The following is a 24,503-nucleotide window of genomic DNA, read 5'->3' as shown; positions in this document are numbered from 1 at the left end:
GAGGGGGAGAGAAACATGGTTGTGAAAGAGAAACATTGATAGGCTACCTCTTTCACGTGCATCGACCAGGGACCAAACCCCCAACCCAGTTATGTGCCCTGGCTGGGGATCGAACCGGTGACCTTTTGCTTTTTGGGCTCATGCCCAACCAACTGAGCCACACTGGTCAGGGCTCTTATTTGCATCTTATCAAAAGATCTTGGCACTGAATATAATGTCCATTTTACTGAGCAAAATTTGTGTGGCATGTTTTCTTTGGAGACTTTGTGCAATTTTAAAATCAGGTGAACTTCAAAGGCTTAAAATTTTATATAGTTTGAAAAAAAAAAGTAACTCCTTCCTTTGTATTTAAGTTGGACTAACTTTCCCTTTCTAGATCTTTCTTACCAAAATAGGTCCTGTGATGTTTCACTGTATATTGTGATTTGGAATTTTCTCTTTTCAAACCATTTTCTAAATTTCTTATTTTCTAACTTTGTATCTTAAAAAGTGAGCAGTAATCAAACAATAGCACTTTATAACTAGGCTTTAGATACAAGAAAATTATTTGTAAAGATGGTTGGCGCTTTGCCAACTCTCTTGGATGTTCATGTCATCTCAGGTACTTTTTCTGTCTTTTTTTTTTTTTTTTTTTGTAGTTGGTGGGAAGTTGAGGGTTTGGGGAGTAAACATCCACCCAGTGGGTTTATACTGTGGGTGGGCACTAAAAAAACCATATGTGTGAGTTAAGTGTGCTTGATCTTATCCTGAGGCTTTTATATGTCAAAGTACAGCAGGGAGGGTCTTAGGATAGATAGTGATGGGACAATAGAAAAATGGCAAAAAATGGAAAGTGATAGAAAAGGGAGGAAAAGAGTGGAGTGGAGGGATAGGGAGATGTTTGTGGAGAAAGAAGCACAACAAACCTTGTTCCTATTTTTGTCATTTGGTGGCTGGTCTAGGGCATAGGGAGCGACAGAGCTGGAGTCAAACTCGTGGGTGGAATGTGGGGAGCAGTAAGTGAAGCAGGGAAATGAAGTAGGAAAATGAAAATACAGAAGAGATGCCAGATGGAAAATAGATGGTCGGCAATGGAAATTAGCATCTCTAACTCATCTCGTTTCTGGTGTTGGGGGAGACAGTGTTTGCTGTCTGCTTTCCTCATCGTGGCTCACTTCTGTTCTCTCTTCGGGAGAGATTTCCCACCTCAATGGCTTTGCTGGTTCTGGGTCCCATTTTCTGTCAGAGAAAGCTGTTTTGTCTCTCTGTAGAGGTTGCCGTCAGTGAATTTGGTGGTGACTGAGAGTAAACATTTAGGCTTAAGGTTTAGGGAACCAAGTGTCATGTTGTCTGGATCCATCTTTTTGTCTCTGTTTGTGAATGTGATGCGGCCAGGAGCTGAGTTCAGACTGAGATGTTAGTCTTAACATTTTTTAACCCCTCAAAGTTCTGATACGAAATTTTAGAGTCCAGTTGCAATATTAAGGGTCATAATATAAGTTCAGTAGACTGGTTATGAATTGAAAAAGAGACTGAAGAGCTCCTGTTTGTGCCACTTTAATTTCATTTTTTTCCTTTTTCTTTTCAGTGGATCCCACTCCTTTTTTTCCAGTACCATTTGCATTGCGGTTCTGTTGTGGAGTCTCCTTTAAAATAGTTCACAGTATGCTCCACAATGCGCAGATGCACTCAGCCTGTAGGAAATAGTCATGAGCAGTTTCAATAAAACCAGAAGACAACAGTGTAGGTCTGCTGTTTTTTTTTTCAACCTGAAGCTTTTTATGTTTACATTATTTTTAAATGGTCGTACATTTGACAGGGACCACTGTCTTTAAATTTGAAATTGTACTTAGCATACTGGATAGTATTTTTCAATTACAGTGCGAGAGTTAAACCCTATATGCCATAGTACTTCACAGTAATTTTCCAATGATCTTTTCTTTGTAAAAACAATTATGAAAAATGGTAAACATATTGTTAAACATTAGCTATTGTTTTTTAAAAATATTTTTTATTTTATGGGGTTCAAAGGGACTGACTTTGGTTGAATTGTTTTTTTCTAGCGGATCCAAACAGTGAGTGTGAAAAGGTGGAGTTTGTGAACCTGGTGCTGCTCTTCTGTGAGTTCATCCGACATGACGTCTTCTCCCATGACGCGTACATGTGCACCCTCATATCTCGGGGAGACCTGTCAGTCACTGCCTCCACGCGGCCACGGTCCCCGGCCGGAGAAAATGCCGACGATCACTATCCGAAGGACCATGAAGGGAAAATGGAGGTAATGGCTCCTGGAGAGGCGTTCCTGCTCCACACCCTCTCCTGCCCCCTCTTGCCCACTCCTACCACCCTCCCTGCCCCAAATTCTGCTGGGATCCACTGAGGAGGATTATTTTGTGACACACAGGTGATCACTTTTTAATTGTATTCTCTCATTACAAAGCTCATTTATTTCTACTCCCCACTCACAAAAACAATTGGACTATAATTGAGATCTTCCAGAATTTTCTTTTGGATCCTCTAAAACTGTTAATGAAAAGATTTGACAGGCCATTAAGTTTTTCTTTGGATTGGAATTATAGGCTTCCAGTTTTATGTATTTCTGATCCTCAGTTTTTCTTTCATGTTGTGCCTCAAAGTCAGGCTTGTTTTGACCTTAAAGTCCTGGCTCAGTTTTTCTTCTAAGGAGCATCTTTCCGAACATGCATTGTGTGTTACTTGTATCCCTCTTTTATACCTAATGGGAAAGTCGGTTTTAGTCTTAATGCATTGTATGTTCAATTCAAATTAATTACAAACTTAATCTCTGTTTTTCAAATGCTTTACAATTATTTTTTTCAACAAAGTATTTTATGATGCGAGTAGGACTTTATAATTTTCTGCCATTTTCTGATATTTTGGACATTGTTCCAGATGGTTATGGAAATTTTCAAGGCAAAAAACCCAAACCAAACAAAAACACATGAAGTTGGTGATGGGAAGTAGTAGAAAATGCTGAGAGATTGTGACCATTCCTTAAGATTAAAGCTTCATATTGGTTCTGTGAGAGTTTAAGCATATAATATTATCTTTTAAAAACAGTGGCTAGAACCACACGATCGCGATTCCATTCCCAGTCAGGGCACATGCCTGGGTTGCAGGCCAGTCCCCAGCAGGGGACTCATGAGAGGCAACCATACATTGATATTTCTCTCCTTCCCTTTCCCTCTAAAGATAAATAAATAAAATATTTTAAAAAGTAAAAATAAAATAAAATAAAAACAGTGGCTATAATTATTTAAAAACCTGACATTAGAATTTCACACATTGGTTTATAGTTTATACTCTTAAGATTTGGTGACTGAATGGTACAGGGATTTAAAAAATATTTCTTTGATATAAATACTTTCGTTTCTAAATTTATCTACAGTATAAGTTATGTGGGGTAAAAAAAACAAAACTAAAGTTACTTTATCTGTTTAGGCTTTTTTCTGTCTCTGATTTTTTTCTATTCTTGGATATCAAGTATCTTATATCTTAGATATATTCTTAGGTTTTTTTTTACTAAGAAAAGTTGGTGAGCATGTGACTGGGAAGAACCCAAAGAAGGAAATTATGGTCGGTTTGTTTTATCGGGAAGTTGGCACAGTCTTCCCTTGAAGTATAATGGAAAATATCTTTGTCATTGTGAGAACAACTAATGTGACTTTGCAAAACAATGCCTGTTTTAAAACTTCTTTATTTTTGAGAAAAAACACTAGGAGGAAATAAAACATAGAATGGTTAAGATGTTGTACTGTCATGTTTTAACTTCAGTTTCTTAATGAACTACAACATTTACACTGCGACTTTCTTTCTCTGGTAATTATCAGGAACAGACTATTATGGCACATATGGGCATTGACTCAGGAACTGCTAATATTTTTGATGAAGTAGACAAGAGTGACTTTAAAACTGACTTTGGTTCGGAATTTCCAGTAGGTTCAACCTTCAAATTCTTACTGACTATTAACCCCTCCCCCAACCCCTCCCCCAGCTCACCTCCATCCTTCTGTTTCTTGTACTGGAATGACCTGTGTCCTTGTGATGTAAATGTGATCCCACCACACTCGTCCTAGGGCACAGCTCAGCACCTTCACAGCTGCCTCCTTTCAGCTCATCCTCAGTTTGGGCCACAGTGCCTCCTTTGGGAATGAGTCAAAACGCTCCTGTCCTCCTAGTTAACTGCCTGGGACCCTTCTGTTCAGTTTGAGGCCATTATCTCTCAGGAATGAGGGGTGCAGTAGTTTCACCGTGACAGTTCATGTTGCTTTGCTGTGTATACATTTAGCTCCTCAAATAATAGCTTTCCTGGCTCTGGACTTGCTATACATTCTTTTACTTTATCTAAAATGATGTGTTCTTCCTTATGGATCTTAATGCATAACTCTCTGTAAAGAATATTATTTAGGGCACAGACTAAAACCTTTCTGTCTATTCATGACTTAGTTCATTATTTCTGTGTTTTTGTAGAAAATACATCCCTAAGGGGAAAACAATGGCCTATAACCCGATTTTATCTTGGGTCCTCCAGGAAACATAGCTGTGCACGTTTCTTATGTGTGTCTTTGTCCCTGTCTCATCTTCAAAGAGGAGGGTGATGGTGCCAGCCTCCTGGTGATCTACTACGAAGTTTGTGGAAATGAACAAAATTTCTGTATATGTTTTGCTCAGTGGTTAAATAAGGAAAGATTCTGTACAAGTGTCTTGTGTGTTTGACGCTGTGGTATGCAGCACTGGGTTTTGGCTTCACTCTCTTTCATTTACAATCTCCATCATTTGTTTTACCTGACTTAGATTTTCTCTCCCATGCCTGGGGAGTCCTGTGAGAATGCCAACTCTTCCTTGGGCAGAAGAATGTCGGTTAATGGGGAGAAGTTGCTGAAGAGAGAAAAGCCAAGAGACTTAATTTTTCCATCTAATTATGACCTCCTGCGACACCTGCAGTATGCAACGCATTTTCCTATACCTCTGGTAAGTCCTCGCTTCAGTCAGTTGACAACTTGATTATTTCATTATAGGCTCATTAACCACTGATTATTCAACTACTCGCCTGAGTAATCCATATGAAAGTAGGTGAGTGCCTGTGTTCATTGCTTCTTTGGTTATAATTTGATCACATAGCTTAGGTACTGGTGTAGTCCAAGTTTGTGGTATGATACTACTGGCTGACTAGATTTAACAGAATTTTCTATATTAGTATCCTTTTTCATGAGCATCTGAGTCACTGCAAATAATGTCTAAATTTGTTTTCCTGCTTCAATTTGAAACTCATTTATTGAGCATTGATGTGCACTGTATTCTGGTAGGTACTTTTGGTATTATGCAGATGAGTAAGAATTTGGGGACACAGGAAAGATGAATAAGATAGGAGGAGACAAATGTGTATAAAATGACAAGCTTTGAAATAAGTGCAATAATTGAGTAAAAACCCAATTGCCCACTCAAAGGTGGACCATTTGACATTCTTGGGTCTCTTCCACTCTGCGAGAGTAAATATTAAGAAGTTGGTTAGGACTTCAGAGAAGAGGCTGTGTGCGAGATAAATTTGGATTTTGAGGCATTGAGATTAAGAACTGGGTGGCACATGGGAAATAACTTGCCAGGAAGTTCAGTGTTTGAGTCATAAAGAGTGATGGGCTTTATTCTAAAGGGAAACAAGTTGAGTTTTTTAGTATTAGTGGTAAAGATTGGGCCAGGATCTGTAAATGCTTTTATTCTTAGGTTCACTATTCTTAGAATTTTGTTTTGTAACTTTAATGAGTAATTTTCATTGAAGACTATTATTTTAACAAAACTATAATTGTAAAGCATACATTATACTATTTCATTGATCTCTTTGAGGAGTTTTGGTCTGCAAACTAAATATTTTTTTACATTTGTTTATTGGTTTGTTTATTTATTTTTTGTTATTTTGGAACTTCCTCTGAAATGACTTTCACAGTCACTGTGCTCATGTACTTTTTACCTTTACTTTAATTAAGAACTCTTTTGTTGTGTTAATTTTTCTATGTCCAGGGTTATGTAGAAAGTTTTCATAATTTTTATTTATCACTGACTAATATATCAACATTTTCAGCTGTTTCCTGTGTTACTTGTTAATATACTGGAATAATCTCACAGTTTATTTAGGGCAGCAGAAAGAGTGGCCTGATAATTTAGAGATGTGTCCTGAAGAATTCATGGATGGACTGTCATCATATCTGGAATTTGTTCTAAAATGGAGTATAAAGGGAGGGGGAGGGAGTAATGGAGGCCCAGAGTTTATACATGCCTTATACCATTTATACAATGGTAATACATTGATGTTAATTTCCCAGTTTTAACAAATGTATCACAGTTACACCAGGCATTAACATTAGAGCAAATTTGGGTGAAGGATATGTGGGAATTCTGTATTATATTTGTACCTTTTAAATAAATTTTATACTACTTTAAAATAAGTTTATTTAAAAAATGGAGAGGGAAAATGAAGCAAATATGGCAAAATGGCGGAGCTGATTGAAATCGGTTGAGGGCTCTGTGCTCTGTTGGGTAGGCAGAGCTTTGCAGGTCTCCCTCTTCCGTGTGTCTGGGTGGCAGAGCAGGGTGCTGCCTGAGCATGGACCTTCTTATTCTTTTGTTTACGTGATTCTTAACTACATAGTCATTTGTAGCACTTAGTATTCTAAAGACTGTCCGCTTGCTTGGAGGAAAGAGCATGAAAGATTTCTAATGGCTAAGTGTCATGATGAATTAGGACATAATTCAACTGTATTGTAATCATAAAAAGGACTTCTAGGAAATTGATATGGTAGGATATACTTCATAGCCTTCCATCACCACTTGCCCTAATAACCCCATTAATGGGAGTGTCATTTAGATTAAGCCGTCAGTAATGGGAAATAAAAGCATGTATATACTAATATAACCTTAACGTTAGGAATGCTATAGATCCTGGTTCTCTTCCTTACTAAAAAAGGAAAATTTGTCTAACTTATTAGGCATGTGAAGAGAACATAAGAATGTGGTATTTTAAAAAACATTTTGTTTATGTACTTTTTGAGAGAGGAGAAAGGATAGAGGAAGACAGGGAGAGAAAAATTGATGTGAGAGAGGAACACCTATCGGCTACCAGTCAAACACACCCCACCTGGTGACCAAATCCGCAGTCCACCCATGTGCCCGGATCCGGGATTGAACCAATCAAGGAACGGGGATAGACGTTTGGCTTTGTGGCCCAACCAGTGGAGCCACACCAGTTAGGGCAAGAATATGATTTTTAAAATATATTTTTCCTTTTTCTACCTCTTGCTCTAAGATGACGCCCTAAGTGAGGGAAGGCCAGGGTGAAAGGACCTTAAGTCTCAACAAAAATATTCTGAAAAAAATAAACTAGTTTTATGAATGCTCTTATAGGAATAATGTCTTGGTCTGCCCATTAGTAAAAACATGTCCTTAGACCCCCAACAAGCACAAGTTCTAGTGTATAGGCATTCTACCAGCCTGTAACTTAGGTGAGCCATTTGTACGTTGTTGGTGTCAGATCTGTGATGCTGACAGGGCTCCTCCTGTTGCCAGCAGCTGCCTAGAATTTGTTCCGTACTTACTGTGCTGTGAATGTCATAGGCACGTGATCATGCATTTTCTCTCTTATTATTCTTTTTAAGCTCAGGGAATACATGAAGTTGTAGGCAGAGTTGTCTTGGGTCAGGCTTTAGAAAATAATTCTTAATGCAGAGCTAAAAATGAATCTGGAATCAAACTTGTTTTGTTAGTTTCTAGGAACAACACCATTTCTTAATCACTGGAGCTAATGTTAATGGGTTACTAGTTATTTTAATATGAGCTTTTCCTATTGAGATGAAAAATTCCACAAAATCTTATATATGCTTGTTTAGAATTCCCAATTTTCTTTTCTCTAAAAAAGTCTTTTCTTTCACCATCTATTGCATTTTTCTGCATTACTGGCAGTAGAGAGATCGAAGTGGGTGACCCTGGGGGCTGCAGTCACCCACACTTGAATCTGCTGGCTGCATGTGGTCAGGCTCAACTTCAGGATCCTGAGTAGCACTGACCAGCCCAGCACTACTGTGTCGTTAGCAGGGCCTGGCTACGCGGAATCGGCATGTCCGTTTTAAGACCATTTGGTGCTATTTTTTCATAACTTTAATTTGAGTTTTTAGTTCTGAAACAGTATAATTTAACAGCTCCCCTTCAAAATGTTATAGAGTCTATTTCACAGTACTACAAGATAAAAATAACCACTGGGCTTGTCATTACTAACAGTGGGAAATCTTTATTCATAACTTTTAAGTAGACTATAAGTATGTACAGTACATTAAAAAGTACCCATGCATTTCCAAGACTTTCTGGAAGTAAAAATTTTTAGTTATTTTGTCAGAAACAATTAGATGTTAAAAATTGGAATAGTGAACTAAAAGTTTGCCTTCTTTGAAGTGGAGGATTAAGAATAAATAAGGCTCAGGTGATTTCATGTGAAAAATAGGTTGGCTTTTTTTTTTTTTTTCCATTTTTTAAGTGACCAGAAGGGCTTTAAATGGTGTTGCTGGAGGGGTGTATGGCAACTTACATAGAGTTGATTGATCATTGTTCCTTGAACAATGAGGAGGTTAGGGGCACCAACCCCTCGCAGTAAAAATTCGGCATGTAACTTTGGCTCCCCACATACTTAGCTACTAATAGCTCACTGTTGACTGAAAATTATACTGATCACATAAACAGCTGATTAACATGTATTTTGTATATTAGATGCATTATATGCTGTATTCTTATAATAAAGTAAACTAGAGAAGAGAAAATGTCATTGAGAAAGTCATAAGGAAGAGAAAATGTGTTTATAGTAAGTACTGTATGTATTTATTGAAACAAATTTGTAAGTGCACTCATGCAGTTCAAGTCTGTTCACGGGTCATCTGTGTTTTACGTATTTTATATTAAGAAGTCAGTTCCAGATATTTAAATGAATACCTCACAAATTGTTCTGTGTCTGTGTCACAGAAGTCATTTGGGTATCATGAATATTGCAGAGTTTTACATTGGTTCAACAAAAATGTTTAGTTTTTTTGTATAAATATTTGCCTTAAGGAGCACGATCAACCGAGAAATACTGCTTGGTTTGCGTTTAAAAACTGTTTCATAGGAAACCAGGTCACATTTGCAAGCGTCTGTCTTCATATTCGGAGGGACTCTTCCCCGGTCATGTTATAGTTATCGTCCAGCAAGGGAAGAGATTGCAGCATAAAATTATAACAGGATCCCATATTCATATATCATTCTCATCACTTGATTTTTTTTTCTGAGCTTTGCTGTCCTTTTGTGAAACAAAAGTCCCAGTGACCTTTAAGCGGAATGTCTTTGAGAGGTGATAGTACAGGACGGGATCAAAACACAAGTTCGACACGGCCAGCAGCAGCGTGGCCTCCTTGGCCTTGAAGAGTGAATTCCTAGTCGAGCAGTCAGATATGACTTCAGTCTGGCTGAGCGTGTATGGGATTCGGACGATGTGGTAAGGAACAAAACATACAATGTAGGCTGTAGTCACTAAAAGTATGTTGACAAGAGCTCTTTTGACATTTGAATAATTTTCATTATCTTTGTTTCTGTACAGTTGTCGAATTACAAGGCAGTTTGATATTAAAATGATGACTGAAAAATTTAAAAATATGGCTACACATATGAAGTTTGTCATCAGATGCCAATTTTTTCCAATCTCCCTTTTGAATTCCATGCATCCCACATTCAGCTTCTCCTCGATGTCTTTGATGGGTATCAACATATTTGGCACCATTATAAGAAGGACCATTACCCACACGACAGTAGATATCATTTTGGCAAATCCAGGTTCTTGTATTCGATAAATTTTGCAGCTGTGTGTCAGCTGAAGACAGCGATCAATGCTCACAAATGCTAGGAAGATAATTGATAAGTACATGTTAATGTAGATGAGGCAGGCTGTTACTTGGCAGTGGAATATCCTCAGCTTCCAGGGTGCCACGCCCAGGTCAACAACAATTTTCACTGGTAATGCCAGAGTCAGCAGGAAGTCGGCTGTCAGCAAATTAATTAAGTATATGCTTACACACCTGTGATTTGTGTTTTTCTGTATGAAAGCCCAGGTTGCGAAACAACTTCCGATAAATCCAATAAGGAAAACTAAGTAAAAGAAATATGTGAATGGCTGCAGATTTCTGTAAACTGGACAGAAGGTAGAACTGTTTGTCATCTTGTGGGAAAGTAAGAATGACTTGTTTCCAAAAATTTTTTTTAAAGAATCTGTTAAAAAAGAAGGGAAGGAAGGTTAGTAATTAAAATTAGAAATTATTTTCTTTAAAAATCATTTGTACTCGCAATACCATAGTCAACAATCTTTCTAGTTCTTAGAATTTTATTGAACTTAATAGATCATGTGGACTGTCAGGAACATGTTATGTTATGAGGAAGCCTGGGTTTTCCATGGTCTGATTTTGTGTGTTTGGGAAATCCCATGTAGGTTTGCTTCTAGAAGGGATATTTTTGACATCACACTTTGGCGTTCTGATAGGTCTTGTTACCAGTTGGATTGTAAGTTGGTTTGCAGAGGAAGGAATTAAACTGAAATTCTGAGAACTAGAGAGAGGAAACTAGGGTAAAATGGTTTGGTTGTGGCTAAGCCTGAAGAGATGTCATTGAGGCCACTGGATTTCCTTTCTCACAGACAGGTAGAACTCCTCATGCTAGGGGGAACTGATCTGGAGGGGATGGTAAGGATGAACAGAAAATTGTACTAACGTTTAAAAGAAAGTATTTCAAAAGTAGGCCCTTCACTGTTTAACCTGCTAGAACATTTTCACAATCATAATTTATTGTATTTTTCTTTTTAGCTGGGTGAATTGAAGGATTAGAATCTGGCCTAGAATTGATGCCCCCTTTCCTGGCTCTAGTTTCCTAATGGAGCAGACCTGGGAGCCTGCTAGGCTGCAGCCTGTGACCGGTGAGCACTTGGAGTGTGGCCGGGCCAGTCTGACATGTGTTATACATGTAAAGTACACCCTGGGTTTTTACGCTTTAGTACAAAGCATTTAAAAAAATAGTACAAGTAGTGATATTGTGCTAGTTTATAGAAACAGGACAACAATTAGTAAAATAGCTCATTAATATTTTTATACTGAGCATATGTCAAAATATTTTTGATGTATTAGGTTAACTATATTATTCAAATTAGTTTCTCCTGTTTCTTTTTGCTATTTTAAATGCAGCTACTAGATAATTTTAAAGTATCTTTGTGGTTTATATTCTGTTTCTGTCGACAGTGCTTGCATAGATGTTTTTGTGTTCTCAGTGTTTTTAAGAAATTTCACAAAGAGTATATTTTAAAGGCTTCTAGAACAAGGATGTATGACATTGGTGACCAAACTCTCAAAGAGAGACTCAGTTATATTAGTATCAAAACATCTGAAGTTAACACTTGAGTGTGTTTCTTTCTCTTTCACTGTGGTTTTGCGGCACTCGAACCCAGAAGTAAGAGACAAAGCCTTAGGGTAGAACCGCTGTGATCGACGCAATGTGATGTTCCCTCTGAGTTAAACAAGCCGGGCTGCATTCGCTGCCTTTGGCCGAGTCCAGTCAGACTCACACTCTGGAGGCCACAGCCCCTTCTGTCTGGCGCTGCTGCTTTGTGCGCTCCCTCCTCGTGCATATTAAATATCTTTGTTATGTTTTAACAATATTATTTTTGTGTTTTGTTGGGAAAAAAATTGAAGTATATCTTTTTAAACATAGTGACTAGCAAGTATGGTGGCTGTCTAAGAAAGCCAAATAAGCCCATTCACTCAAACTTTTAAAAATTTAAAACAAAACCAAAAATCTCTGAAGCCTTTCTGAAGCTTAATTTGCCTAATTATTTAATGACCCACCACATGCATCGTGGGATGAGACAGTATGTGAGGGGATTGGTAAGGTACATGTACACGGCCCTTTCTAAGTCAGTGCTGTTGAAAGGGTGCATATCCTTACCCTTTTCCTCTGAGATGGGACTTCAAGGCCCGTGAATGGTGTCACTCTGTACTAAACTCAGTGAAAATACTTCAGCACTTTGTGTCAGGCACTGTGCTAAGGACTTTATTACATGTACTATTATCGAACCTTCCATCATTCCTATCATGCAGGGGTCACCTGTGCATCACATGTGAGGAAACTGAGGCATAACAGACTATGTGAAGCTGGTTATGGAGCCAGGATTCTGAGCCAGACCATGTGGTTTCAGAGGCTGTGTTTGTGAACACTCACTAGTAACAACAGTAGTGACAGAGACGGTGGCGAGAGGGCTGTGATTGCTGGAGTGGCCAGCCTTGACTAAATGCTTACTATGTGGCGGGAACTACATTCTAAGCAATTTTCATTTTTATTTTTCCCCCTGAATACTAATAAAAGAAGTTTAGGCTTCTTGTATTTCGATGTTTCATTTTATAGTACATATATTTAAAAACCTAACTTAGGCTCTATCCTGACCCCCTTTTCTTTCAAAGTTTTTCTCTACTCAGTCTGACCCTCTTTACTTTCAAAGTTCCCATGACCTAGTCCCTCCATACCACCCCCATGGTCTTCATTCCCACCTCTCTGCTTTAGACTGGTGGAATCTCTGCTGTTCCATGATCTGTTTGCTTCTTCCTGCCTTTGTACTTTTGGTTGTGCTACAACTTGGGGATGAGAGGATTCTCAGGATGGAGGGAACCTTTATTGATAGCATCTAGTCCACTCCTAGACCAGTTGAGGAAGCTGAGTTCTGGCTCTTGGGTGTTGCCCAAGGTTTCACAGCTGGTTGGGACAGGCTAGGTTCTGACCTCATTGCTCATGTTCTAGACTTTCTACCTTTCTCCTTCCCATGTCCGAATCCTGCCTATTCTAAATGCTTTGAGGAAGCTCTTCATGTCTAAATTCTAATTCAGGCCTCACCAATTTCCTTATGACTCTGACTCTGATTTTTAATACTAGCCATTTATTTGTACCCTGGCATCATAAACATCCTTTCCCTCTGTGGGTCGAAAGCTAATGTTGGTGTAAATTCATCCTTGCCTCTCACCATTGTTCATTGTTCCTTTATTAGTTGCTAGGATTTTGGCTTATGTTCTTACATTTCAAATGGGACATTATAGTAACATAATAACAAGCTTTTTAAAGTGCCCCCGTCTCTTATACGATTATACACTGAAGCCCCATTTTATAGATGAATGCGTAGTACACAGAAGGATTAGGGAATGATTTGTTTTGATCAATGAATATTCTCTGCAACTGGGACTGACCGTATGCACCCATAGTTAATATATTTAAAAATAATCACAGTGTGTCTATTTGTTTGGTAATGCTTGAGATCAGGTAGTGCCTGGCAGCTTTTTTTCATGAACCTTAGTCTAACAAAAGTCTGTCTCTTTGGTTATTGCAACATAAAGCAAATCTCTTCATTTAAATTTTTGGTTATGTCAGTTAGAGGTGACGTTGTACTATAATAACCTCTGTGTTCTCTAGCACGAATTTGAAAACTAACCACTTGATAAATACTTTGCTATTAAGTGGTTTCCACAACCACTTACTAGCCTATGGAAACTTGAGGTATCCAGAGGCACTCCAGCAAAATCAAGAAAAGATTCCAGGTATCTTTTTTGTTTGGATCAAGTGCCCATTGCTTAGAAAATAAACTCATTAGATTTTTTTAATGGCAATCACAATGGAATTTTCTTCAAATTACCTACTATAATGTATATAGAAGGAAGTCATTTTAAGAATTGTTGCGCCTTTTTATGAAGACCAACATGGCCTTTGTTCATCCAGTTATAAAATTTACTGAATAGTTATGCTCACCTATAGGTAAGTATTCAGTCTTGCATTTATAAGCTGCCTTTTGGAGAATGGTGGGGTCTTCAGATGGAAGAAAATTCTAGTGTAGGTTACAATGAGAATCTAGTTAGAGTTTAAAAACTGATGCCTTCTTACACAGCAACCTTACTACATGTTGACATTTCCAACTTACTTGGTTTAAACACTGAGAATCATAGAGTTCCCTTCCAAGGAAAGACACTTGAATATATTAAGTATTAAAAAAGACATACCTGGGGTATATTCTCTGAGCCTCAGGCGCCTGTCTCCGAGTCTTCAGAGAAGCTTGAGCTGCTACAGCAGGAACACTGTCGTACTAAAAATTTCCTTTCCTTTCCTGTGGTTTTAAAATGTTGCATATTGACGTAGATGAAACTGTGGTTTGCAAAGAGTTTAACTGTATGAAGTTCTCCTAAAGAAGTTCTTTTCAATTTTGTGTATGCTTTCTTAGGCAATTAGGATTTGTCTGTTCTAATTGTAGAAGGAAAATTCTTATTTGTCCATTGTAGTACCTCTAGTTTTTTTGTTTAAACACTGAAGATGTGTTTTGCATCATAATGACTTTAAAGAACATCAGTTTTTTGTGCCTTGAAAAGGGTCATGAGTTAAAGATATCAGGTGTTCAAGCAAAATTTCTTTAGTTCTACATACTGATATTCATTAGCCTTTCAAATCTATAATTTTAAATAATTGTTGCAGTTTGGATCCTACTGGAGACACCTATTAATAAACAAAAAGATGTAACTTTACATAGTCTGGTAAAGTACTGTATGTTTTATTTCTCGTTATTCTTTTTTGTTCATCATAGACAGACCTGGTAGTAGAAATAGAAGAGGTTAATTATTATGCAGAGAGATAACTATTGTTAATGTTTTTAGCATATACATTAAAAATTTTTCTGTGTGTATGTATACCCCCTTACAAATGTTATTATATTGTACATACTGTCTTATGGTTTGTATTTTTTCATTCAAGAATATATTGGAAGTATTTTTCTAAGTTATGAGACTAGACTTACCATGAGCATTTGTCAGCTTAGCCCAAACAGCTTAATGAATTGAGACAGGTACTTAGTAATTATTAGATTGTGTAGAAGTATGGTTTTTCATTGTTTGGGTCACTGGTCATTCTGCCTGTGAGCAAGCAAGTACTTACTGGGTGTCTGAATGGATCCTAGCACTGTGAGGGAGTCGCTCATGGAAAGTCACTCTATTCCTGTCATCAGTTGGCTCTGTTACGCTACGTTTCTTGGCTAAGGGTAGCTTTTATAAAAGAGAAGATAAAGTTATATTTCGAGTATGTTTGAGGAAGTCCTAAATCTGCTGGTACAAAGATGATTTGTAATTGCAGAATCGTTTCCTGGTCAGTTATGGTCTGGTTTCTTCTTTCACTTCACTGGTTTGGTAGGTGCTTTGATTTTACCTTTCTTTTAAAAAAAAAAAATTCTTAGTTTTCCAGATGATTTGGATAAAGTCAGAAGAAACCTCTCATGAATCTAAAATGAATCTCTTTTTGGTATTCATTTTTAAATAGAAAAATTTCTTAAGATGATGGGAAATGTCAAGCTAGAGAGAATGAGTTTAGGCAGTCTAAGGTGACTTTTGACGAAAGCAATTCACAGATGCTTGTGATGAATGTAGCCATTTGTTTCAGATATTCTGGTGTTCTCCCAGAATAATGTAATTATTTTTATTTTGCAAAAGAGTTTTTTTTTTTTTTTTTTAAAAACACACATACTCACTTTATAAACTAGGGGGAAAAATCCAAATCTTTCTCAGACTCTGTCCTTGACTTTTGGTTAAGAACCGGTATTAACTTGCGTCATGGTCGCACCAGAAAATGACCTGTCTTTTAAGATAAGACTCACCAAAAAATATGCTTCAGAAAGACGTGCTTGCAAACAGACAGTCAAGCAGGTGAGCAGCTGTGACCAGGGTCGACACTCAGTGGGGATGGAGAGGGTTTGGTGGGATGGGGTTGGCTGCCAACTAAGTAGTGAATGGCTTAACAGGGTGTGTAGGAAAACTGAAATAAAAAGGTTTCTGGTGAAGTTTCTTTTCCTCTTTTTTTAGGTTGGCTTATTTATGTGTTTACTCCCATCCATGTCCACCTTGGAGATATAGACAGTGAAGAAGTGCATTTAACTGTTCTTAAAAACCCACTAAGGCCACAGTTTTGTGTCTGGATTGCCAAATATGAAAGTGCTAATCCTAGTTTTCAGTGTTCTATTTCCTTTCTGGAATACTGAGAAACCACACTTTTAATAGTGAAACTGAACTATGTCCTTTAGAGAATGAGCTTGAGGCAACTTGGCTTTTCTTGGAAGTTTATTCACAGTGGAAATAGGCTTTCTTTTGGCCTATTGTCCCTGTTTTTGTTTTTGTTTTTAACATGAGTTCCATTTGAATTTCCATGAGTCACTTTTTTCTGTTTCATTAAGGACAGATGTTTTTCACGTTGTATCTTGTTAGTGTTCTAAGAAATTACAGATCATCACTAACAGGTATTTCAGAAACCCCAGTGGGAAGAAGTGCAGGGAAGTTATTTTTAGCTTGGTCGTGGTATACTCTTTATTAGAAATGATGAATTAGTTACTTTAATGGGTATTTTGTATGTTTAAAATTTAAAAAAAATTGAAGCTAAATTGCCCCATGAATTGAGAAAGAAAACCTTTTTGTAGCTGTCTCTCCCGCCCACATAACGCATGCTTTTGATTTTATTGGACACAAAGGCCAAAGCAACAGTGTTTCAGTAGAAGTCTCATTTTTAATTATTCAAATTGGCCTTTTAAAGGCAGCACGGTAGCCCTCTGGAACTAATGAGGTGGGGGAAATGAATGTTGGGGTCTGTTGTCACTGCCACAGCCAGGCCAGACACGGGCCTGAGAACTTACTTCCTGTAAGGAAATCCATGACACGTGGGGGAGTCCCCCCAACAGCTGCATGGTGAGCCTCCAGTGCCCGGACGCCTCTCAAAATGAAAGTGTTGGGCAGAGGTGGTGGTTACAGAGCAGGCCAGTGGGGCATCCCTCCCCCCGCCCCCCCAGCTTTGAGTTCACAGGGATTCTGAGCGGAGTGACCTGGGGGGCAGTGGAACAATAGTGTTCCGCTGCTGCCACTCTCCTTGTGGGATCAGTGACTTAGGATGCTCGCAGCTCAACAGCAGTTTGCATCCTGAAACTCTTTATGATCTTGGAGCAGAGCGCTGTTCCTTGGTTAATGAACCGTGGTGATCTGTGGTAACCGTGTGGCTCCAGATCGCCTTCTCTCTGGAGCCACAGTGGTTTTGGTCCATGTATTGAAAGATTTTTTTAAAGCACACGATCCCCTTTCCCACCTGGATTAGTGCAAAGACTTGTTTTCCTTCCTCTGAAAGTAGCAGCTGCTAATTTGTGAGTTATAGACGTAATTAGACAAAGCACTTTTAAAGTTGGGTGTACATACAGATCTTCCCAAGATGATGCTTTTTGTGCACGATTTAGACTCTGCCCCAGTTTGGTCCCTTTTTAATGAAAGAGAGTAAGGGTTTTGAAGGTGCAGGTGTTTTGCCCATTCCGGGAATGTGAAGTGGGTTGTGGGAGTGGCTGAGCGTACTCTCCTTGCCCTCCTTTTGGTTTCCTGCCTTTTTACTGACCGCACAGTGGTGCTGGGTCAACGTGCAGTCCATTTCACCTTTCTGTTTTGAGGTGTGACAGCTGTTTGACCCATGGATGTAGAATAATTAATTGGAGGGAAATCCCTAAAAAAAGAACTTTTAAAGGTTATCACCCAGTTCATTTTCTTTTCCACTTGAGTCGTTATTGTCCATCCACTTAGAATGACATTATGAGTAACACATTTTCAAAGCTCGGAGCACATTTTGCAAACTCTGCAGTTACTCTCCAGGAGAAGGTTCTTTGGAGAAATTCTCCCTTTCCCTTGTCATGTGAATCTTTGTTTTTTGACAAAGTGAAGAAAAATTGTGACAGCAAGTACTTACTGACTGCAGGCTGCCACCTCAGTACTCATCCTGGGGAATATTTTTGTGACTTTTAGAAAGTTCTGGTGTAGAAGGGGTGACACGGAATATTCAGAACCTGCAAGATACAGACATACTACTGGCTGTTAGGACCTGTGGAATCCAGGAGGTGCCTGAGGTGGGTAAAGGGAGACTTCTGGGACGTGGAGAACGGTGTTGTGCTTGGGACATGATTCAGGTGATTGGGCTGTGGGGACCACGTCTGGGGATTCTTGGGCATTCTGAGTATTGGGAGTGTCTGAGCAGGACCTGTGTGAGGACAAGGGTGAGACCATATCTTGGATCAGCCTGGTCAACCTTGGATGCTATAAAAAGTAGGCAGTGGAGAGCTCAGGGACATTACATGGGAGGAGCTCTCAATTCAGCAGCAAGGCAAGTAAGTCTGTGGTATTGGAATGTGTTGGGTTAGGGGAGAAAGTGCAGGACAAAACACCAATTCGAGGATGGTTGCAGTCATTTTGGCTGAGAGGCAGTGGGGTTCTGAAATCAGAAGGAAAGAGGTGGGCAGTTAGGAGCTGTCGCAGAGGTGAGATCAGTGCCCTGTGGTGGGAGGGGAGTGTCCAGGGTTTCAGTTCTGGGAAGGGAAGTCTGAGGAAGATGATCAGGCGTATTGACTTCCTGTGTTTTTAGTGCCATCTCATTATTTGCCATAGTACAGCTTGATTTTTACTCCTTTCAGTTATATATTAAATGTTCCCCAGTGCTTTATCTGTCATGACCAGGCCACCCTGAATGTAACTCTGTAAAGTTGTTTCAGATAGCATTGATGGAAACACTGGTTTTCCTATCAAAAAATCGCTTTTTATTCACCTAATGCTTTCATAATATCAAACAGATAAAATATACATTTTTATGATATAAGTTGAAATTGCCTTTTAGTTTGCAAACAAAATGAGGATTAATTTCTCACTTCAGTCACTAAGATGTCAGAGAGCTGATATTTTTTTTCAGAAGGCTAAGGGGTTAAAGTAGAACATAAATAATTAGTGGCCTGAAAACTCACTTGCAGCCAAGATGGAGGCATAGGTGGAAACCCTGTGCCTCCTCACGTAACCAAAATTAAGGACAACAAAGATTTAGAAATAAAAACACAGACAGAAAATTGAACTGTACAAAAGTCTGACAACCATTCAACCAGACTGGTAAGAGGGGCAGAGTCAGCGGCTGGCAGAGAGGGGTTGTGGCAGGAAAAGGCAGTGTTTAGCAGATCCGGGAGTGCAGGTGGCTTGGGGCTGACCATCACACATTCACACACAGATAAACCAGACAAAAATGGGCAGCAAGACAGACCCTGCAACCCAGGGCTCCAGCGACGGGAAGTAAAGCCTAAAAAGCACTGATTGGAAAGGTGCCGGGAGAGACTCTTAGTCTCCCAGGAGAATTTGTTGGAGAGACCCACAGGGTCTTGGAACATACACAAGCCTACCCACCTGGGAACCAGCACCATAAGGGCTCAATTTGCTTGTGAGAAGCAGCAGAGGGGACCAAGATCCGAGAGAGAGTGGAGCAAACACCATGATTCTCTCTCTGACTCCATCCCTATGTACAGCATCACAACCCAGCAACTGGGTTGTCCTGCCCAGGTGAACACCTAAGGCTCTGCCCCTCACTATATAATAGTTGCAACCAGACCAAAAACTTATGACTCAAATGGAAGAACAAATCAAATCCCCAGAGCCAGTGCTTTTAAGTGACCAAGAGATGGCCAGCCTATCAGACGCACAGTTCAAAGCACTGGTGATGAGGATGCTCACAGAATTGGTTGATTTTGGTCACAAATTAGATGAAAAAAATGAAGGCTACACTAAGTGAAATGAAGGAAAATGCACAGGGAACGAATAGTGATGGGAAGAAACCTGGGACTCAAATCAGTGGACTGGACCAAAAGGAAGAAGGAAACAACCAAACAGAAAAGAATGAAGAAACAAGAATTCAAAAAATGAGGAGAGACTTAGGAACCTCCAGGACATCTTTAAAAAGCTTTGCAACATCCGAATTATAGGGGTACCAGGAAGGGAAGAGGAACAGCCACGAGTGGAAAACTTATTTGAACAAATAATAAAGGAGAACTTCCTCAATCTGGCAAAAGAAATAGACTTCCAGGAAATCCAGGAAGCTCAGAGAGTCCCAAAGAAGCTGGACCCAAGGAGGAACACACCAAGGCACATCATAATTACATTAGCCAAGATTAAAATGAAGGAGAGAATCCTAGAAGCAGCAAGAGATAAGGGGACAGTCACCTACAAAGGAGTTCCCATCAGACTGTCAGCTGATTTCTCAAAAGAGACCTTACAGGCAAGAAGGGGCTGAAAAGAAGTAATCCAAGTCATGAAAATCAAGGACCTACATCAAAGATTGCTCTATCCAGCAAAGTTTTCATTTAGAATGGAAGAACAGATAAAGTGCTTCTCAGATAAGGTCAAGTTCAAGGTGTTCATTATCACCAAGCCCTTATTATATGAAATGTTAAAGGGACTTATCTAAGAAAAAGAAGATAAAAATATGAACAGTGAAAGGACTTCAAACTCACAGTTATTAACAACCACACCTAAAACAAAAGCAAACTAAGAGGACAGCTAGATCAGGAGCAGAGCCACAGAAATGGAGATCACATGAAGGGTTAGTAACGGGAGTGGGAGGTGGAGAAAGGGAGAGTAGGTACAGAGAATAAGTAGCATAGATGGTAGGTAGAAAATTGGGGGAGGGCAAGAGTAGTGTGGGAAATGTAGACGCTAAAGAACTTATGACATATGGAAATGAACTAAAGTGGGGGAGTGTGGGTGGGGAGGGGGTGTGCAAGGTGGAGGGGAATGAAGGTGGGGAAGAGGACAACTGTAATGGCATAATCAATAAAATACATTATAAAAAAAGAAAAAAGCTTCCAAGTTACATGTAGAAAATCTTTTAGCTTAGAAAAGGAATTATCAAGAAATTGTTTTAAGTAACATGAAGTTTTATATAGAGATGATAAGCAATTTTTGGTGTCTTCTTATGCAGGAGATGAAATGATAGGAAAGTAAGCCCTTAGGACTTTGTCGTACACTTTGAGAGGGTGGCCTAGCAGTTCACCAGCGGCTGGGGTTTGGGAGGGAGCAGCGAGTCCCTGGACATGCTGATACAGTGGGAGGAGAGCAATGAGGTGACTCCGACCCAGAGTCTTGCATTGCGAGGCCCCAAAGCACTGAAGATACAATGTTTTGGAAGTGGGTTAAGGTAGGTTGGGAGGAGATTTTAACTTGGGCTATGAGAAGCCATAAAATTGTACAGTGAGGCCCTCCAACTTTGTGAGTGAAAATACTTTTCATATACAATATTCTATTGTAGAATTGGGCCTTTCTTTATAATACTGCTTCCATAATTTTACCCCAGCTTCTATTGGAGGTGGAGGAGATAGGGTTGGAGTAACTTCTATTCCATATCAGTTCTGAAACCTTACTTTGTGGGATAATTTTTTTTCTGTACCTAGTTTATAATAAGGTTTTAGAGGTATATTTACCAGGTAAAGTAAACAACATTTAGTCATTTTGTACAAACAGTGCTATGACATGGTTAAAGCATTTTAAAAAGTGGCATATGAGAGAGGAAAACTCTATTTTGTTAAAGATGTTTCTTTGGGGGAGATATTTGGTGATTGAAAGAAAGTTTGCGGGCCATCGGGTACTTGCAGAATATAAATAGGTGAGCAAAGGAAGCAGCGGCTTTTCCTTCTGAAGGCTGTGTGCTGCCGCCTCCCTCCCACTCCAAGCATGCAGTGCTTTTCACCCCAGAGACTTCCCGTGTCATTCTGGGGGGTAATACTCTATTTTGTTTGTAAGTTTTATGATGTTAACTCTGTTACAGATATTTTCTGTATTAATAAAGATACTTAGTTTCCCTTTTTCTCCAGAGTCAGTTAAAGAATAGAGGTAGGTTAAGGACAGACTGCAGAATTAATGGCACATAATGTACTACATCAAGTAGGAGCACAGCTTAGTGTAGGGTGTTTAGAGTTTCTGGATTATCTTTCTAGCTGAAGCCAGTGTCTCAAGACCCTTCATTTGTAGGTCACAAAGAAATATAATGAAAATAGCGCTTATTCAATCAAAGAGATTTATTGGCTGATGGCCCTGAATATCCTCAGTTGTGGGTATGGCTTTAGTTGAAAGATAATGAGAACCTCAGGTGATAGGACCGGGGCTGGGTTCATATCTCTTCTCCAGCCATCTTGCATGGTGTCAGTTTCAGCTCATAGAAAACTGTAGGCTTCCCTTTTGTGGTAGCAAAGTGAAAGAAGCACTTCTAGACTTTACATCTTGACAGCATGCCCTCTAGAGAATTTCTTAAAAAATTTGGGACGTGCTCTCATTGGGTCATATTGGGCCATGCTGCATCTCAACCTGTGGCCAGTTGAATTGGACATGAATGATGAACAGTTTTGGCCTGACCCTGATATCTCAGGGACAGGACGGGCTCTAGAGCAGTATATGGCCAAGAACAGGGAAAGGTAATTTTTCCCGAAGGAAAATTTTTGCTTTGATTGATGAGAAAAGAAATGGAGAGCCTTAGGACAGAGTTTCCCAGACAAGAAAAAAGCTAAAGGGATTCATCATCACCAAACCATTATTACATGAGATGTTAAAGGGACTTATTTAAGAAAAAGAAGATCAACACTATGAACAATAAAATAGCAATAAATACATATCTATTAATAATTGAATCTAAAAGCAAGCTAAGCAAACAAGAAGAACAGAGACAAAATCATGGATATAGAGTGTTTTGATGGTTGTCAGATGGGAGGGGTGTGGGGGAAATGGGAGAGGAGGTCAGGGCATTAAGAAGTACAAATAGGTAGTTACATGATAGCCTTGGGGATGTAAAGTGCAGTATAGGAAGTGGAGTAAGTAGCCAAAGAACTACACACATGACCCATGGCCATGAACAATGGTGTGGGGATTGCCGGGTGGACAGGGGGCAAAGGGAGAAAGATCGGGATAACTCTAATCACATGATCAATAAAATAGAATTTAAAAAGAAAGAACCTGAGGAGATAACCACCAAACCAGCACTACTGTTGATAATACTTTGTAAAAGATAATTGCAAGGTTCAGCCATCTCTGTGGTTGGGTTTCATGGGTAATCTTTTTACAGGATTGTGATTTCTTTGTTTCTTGATTCTTGTCTCAGATGTTTCTTTCATAAAAACACTTTAGAGTATTTTTGTATAGGTGGTTGAATCATTTGTGCATCAACATCGAACCTCAGTTTAGTTAAAGAGAACATAATTAAAGTGGCATTTTTAGTCTTAGTCAAGAGCCATTTCTAAATACCTTTCTGTTAGGTTTTTTCATTTCAGATGTTGCGAAGCAGCTGTTGGTATATCATGTTCTACACATAAATATGTTTTCTTTTCATTACTGTCCCGGCAATTTAAAATTTTCTGATTTTATATCCCTTGACAACACAGAGAAGTGAATGGCTGAAGCTAAAGGGCCTGTTGGCCTCTCGGTGAGACTGGAGCCCTCAGCTCACGGTCAGCTTTAGCATTCCCTGTTGTTACCCATTTTCTCACAGCTGAACTGACATGGCCTTCCTTCCCACTTTGGGCACCCGAGTTTGTAAGCTGCGCAAGCAGCCTGAGCCCTCGAAGACCTGTACTGTGGCTTTCCCTACGGAAGAACCTGGGGAGTGGTCCCTGCCACCTCCCTGCAGGAGCATCTCTGAGTCACCCAGTGTTGCAGTGCTGTAGCACTTTCTGTTTTGTTGTCGCCCTGGATCTAAGAGTTCTGAAATGTGGTACCTGTTATTCACCTCTTGTTTCGCGATATCCTTATCTGCGTTGCATGCTGTTTCTTGAGAAATCTTGCCTTTCACACGATTGCTCGGTTTAGCACAGTAGGGCAAATGCATTACTTGGTGCTGCTCATCTGCTCTTTTTCACTTTCATTTTCTCTTGTGGCTCAGTAGGGGGATTTAAAACACCGACATTTAGTCATTTGTCCTGGCCAGTGGAAATGGTGAAGAATAAGCACAGTGAATTTCTTTTGCAAATATATGTAGCTAAACAAATACAGCAAGCTTACTTTGACCTAGCATGTTATTAGTAGGTTGGTGATTTTGTTGTTTGACCCAGAGTTGGGAGCAGGGATCTTTTACAAGGGTAAAAACTGGACACATGTAAAAACTTTCCATTCTCTTCCTCAATTTAAGGTGTGTTTTTTGAGCTTTGCCTAAAATCTGATGAGGTCCTAGAGCATATGCAATACTTATTTGAAAAGACAGTAGTAAATAGAATTTGAGTGTCCTTATTAGCATGTGTAATTGAGCATATGAAAGAAACCGCCATGTCTTAACTGTGAGGTAAGCTGGTAGTTTTTTTCATAACTTGGTGATTTAAAAAATTGAGACTATTAAAATGTTTTATTAGTACATATACAGTAAAGAATGACATGTATAAACATGACTTACAAAATTGAAAAGAACATTTGAAAGTTGGGCTGAATGTCTTCTAGCCAGTTAATAGCAGAGAAAGAATTGTTTTGATATCTCATACACCAGCAAACAAACATGTTGTATCTGCACATATTCATTTCATTTTCAGAAAATATGATGTGTAAAGTTTTATTTTATGTATAGTTTCCCATTCATTACTATAAATTTTAGAT

At 39.1% G+C, this 24,503-nt stretch overlaps 2 protein-coding genes across 6 annotated transcripts in view; one reads left to right on the top strand and one right to left on the bottom strand.

The window, feature by feature from the left end:
* Positions 1-24,503, top strand: part of MED12L (mediator complex subunit 12L) — a 320,705-nt gene that overhangs the window by 99,866 nt on the left and 196,336 nt on the right. For all 5 annotated transcript variants that reach the window (XM_037061801.1, XM_037061803.1, XM_037061804.1 and 2 more), the window contains exons 13-14: positions 2,043-2,257; positions 4,792-4,968. In XM_037061801.1, coding sequence (XP_036917696.1) covers positions 2,043-2,257; positions 4,792-4,968 — 392 coding nt within the window. The remainder of the gene's footprint in view (positions 1-2,042; positions 2,258-4,791; positions 4,969-24,503) is intronic.
* GPR171 (G protein-coupled receptor 171) lies at positions 8,894-14,169 on the bottom strand. Its single transcript, XM_037061813.1, has 2 exons — positions 14,079-14,169; positions 8,894-10,269 (listed from the first exon to the last, which is right to left on the bottom strand). The coding sequence occupies exon 2, from the start codon at positions 10,217-10,219 to the stop codon at positions 9,260-9,262; it is 960 nt and encodes a 319-aa protein (XP_036917708.1). The 5' UTR covers positions 10,220-10,269; positions 14,079-14,169; the 3' UTR covers positions 8,894-9,259.

The sequence above is a fragment of the Sturnira hondurensis genome, unplaced genomic scaffold, assembly GCF_014824575.4.
Source record: "Sturnira hondurensis isolate 20B ecotype Veracruz unplaced genomic scaffold, ASM1482457v3 Scaffold0013537, whole genome shotgun sequence".
Taxonomy (NCBI): Eukaryota; Metazoa; Chordata; class Mammalia; order Chiroptera; family Phyllostomidae; genus Sturnira; species Sturnira hondurensis.
This window is presented reverse-complemented; position numbering and strand designations above follow the sequence as displayed.

Coding starts and splice junctions, on each gene's coding strand:
- GPR171 (XM_037061813.1), bottom strand. CDS start 10,219: ATGACAAACAGTTCTACCTTCTGTCCAGTTTACAGAAATCTGCAGCCA.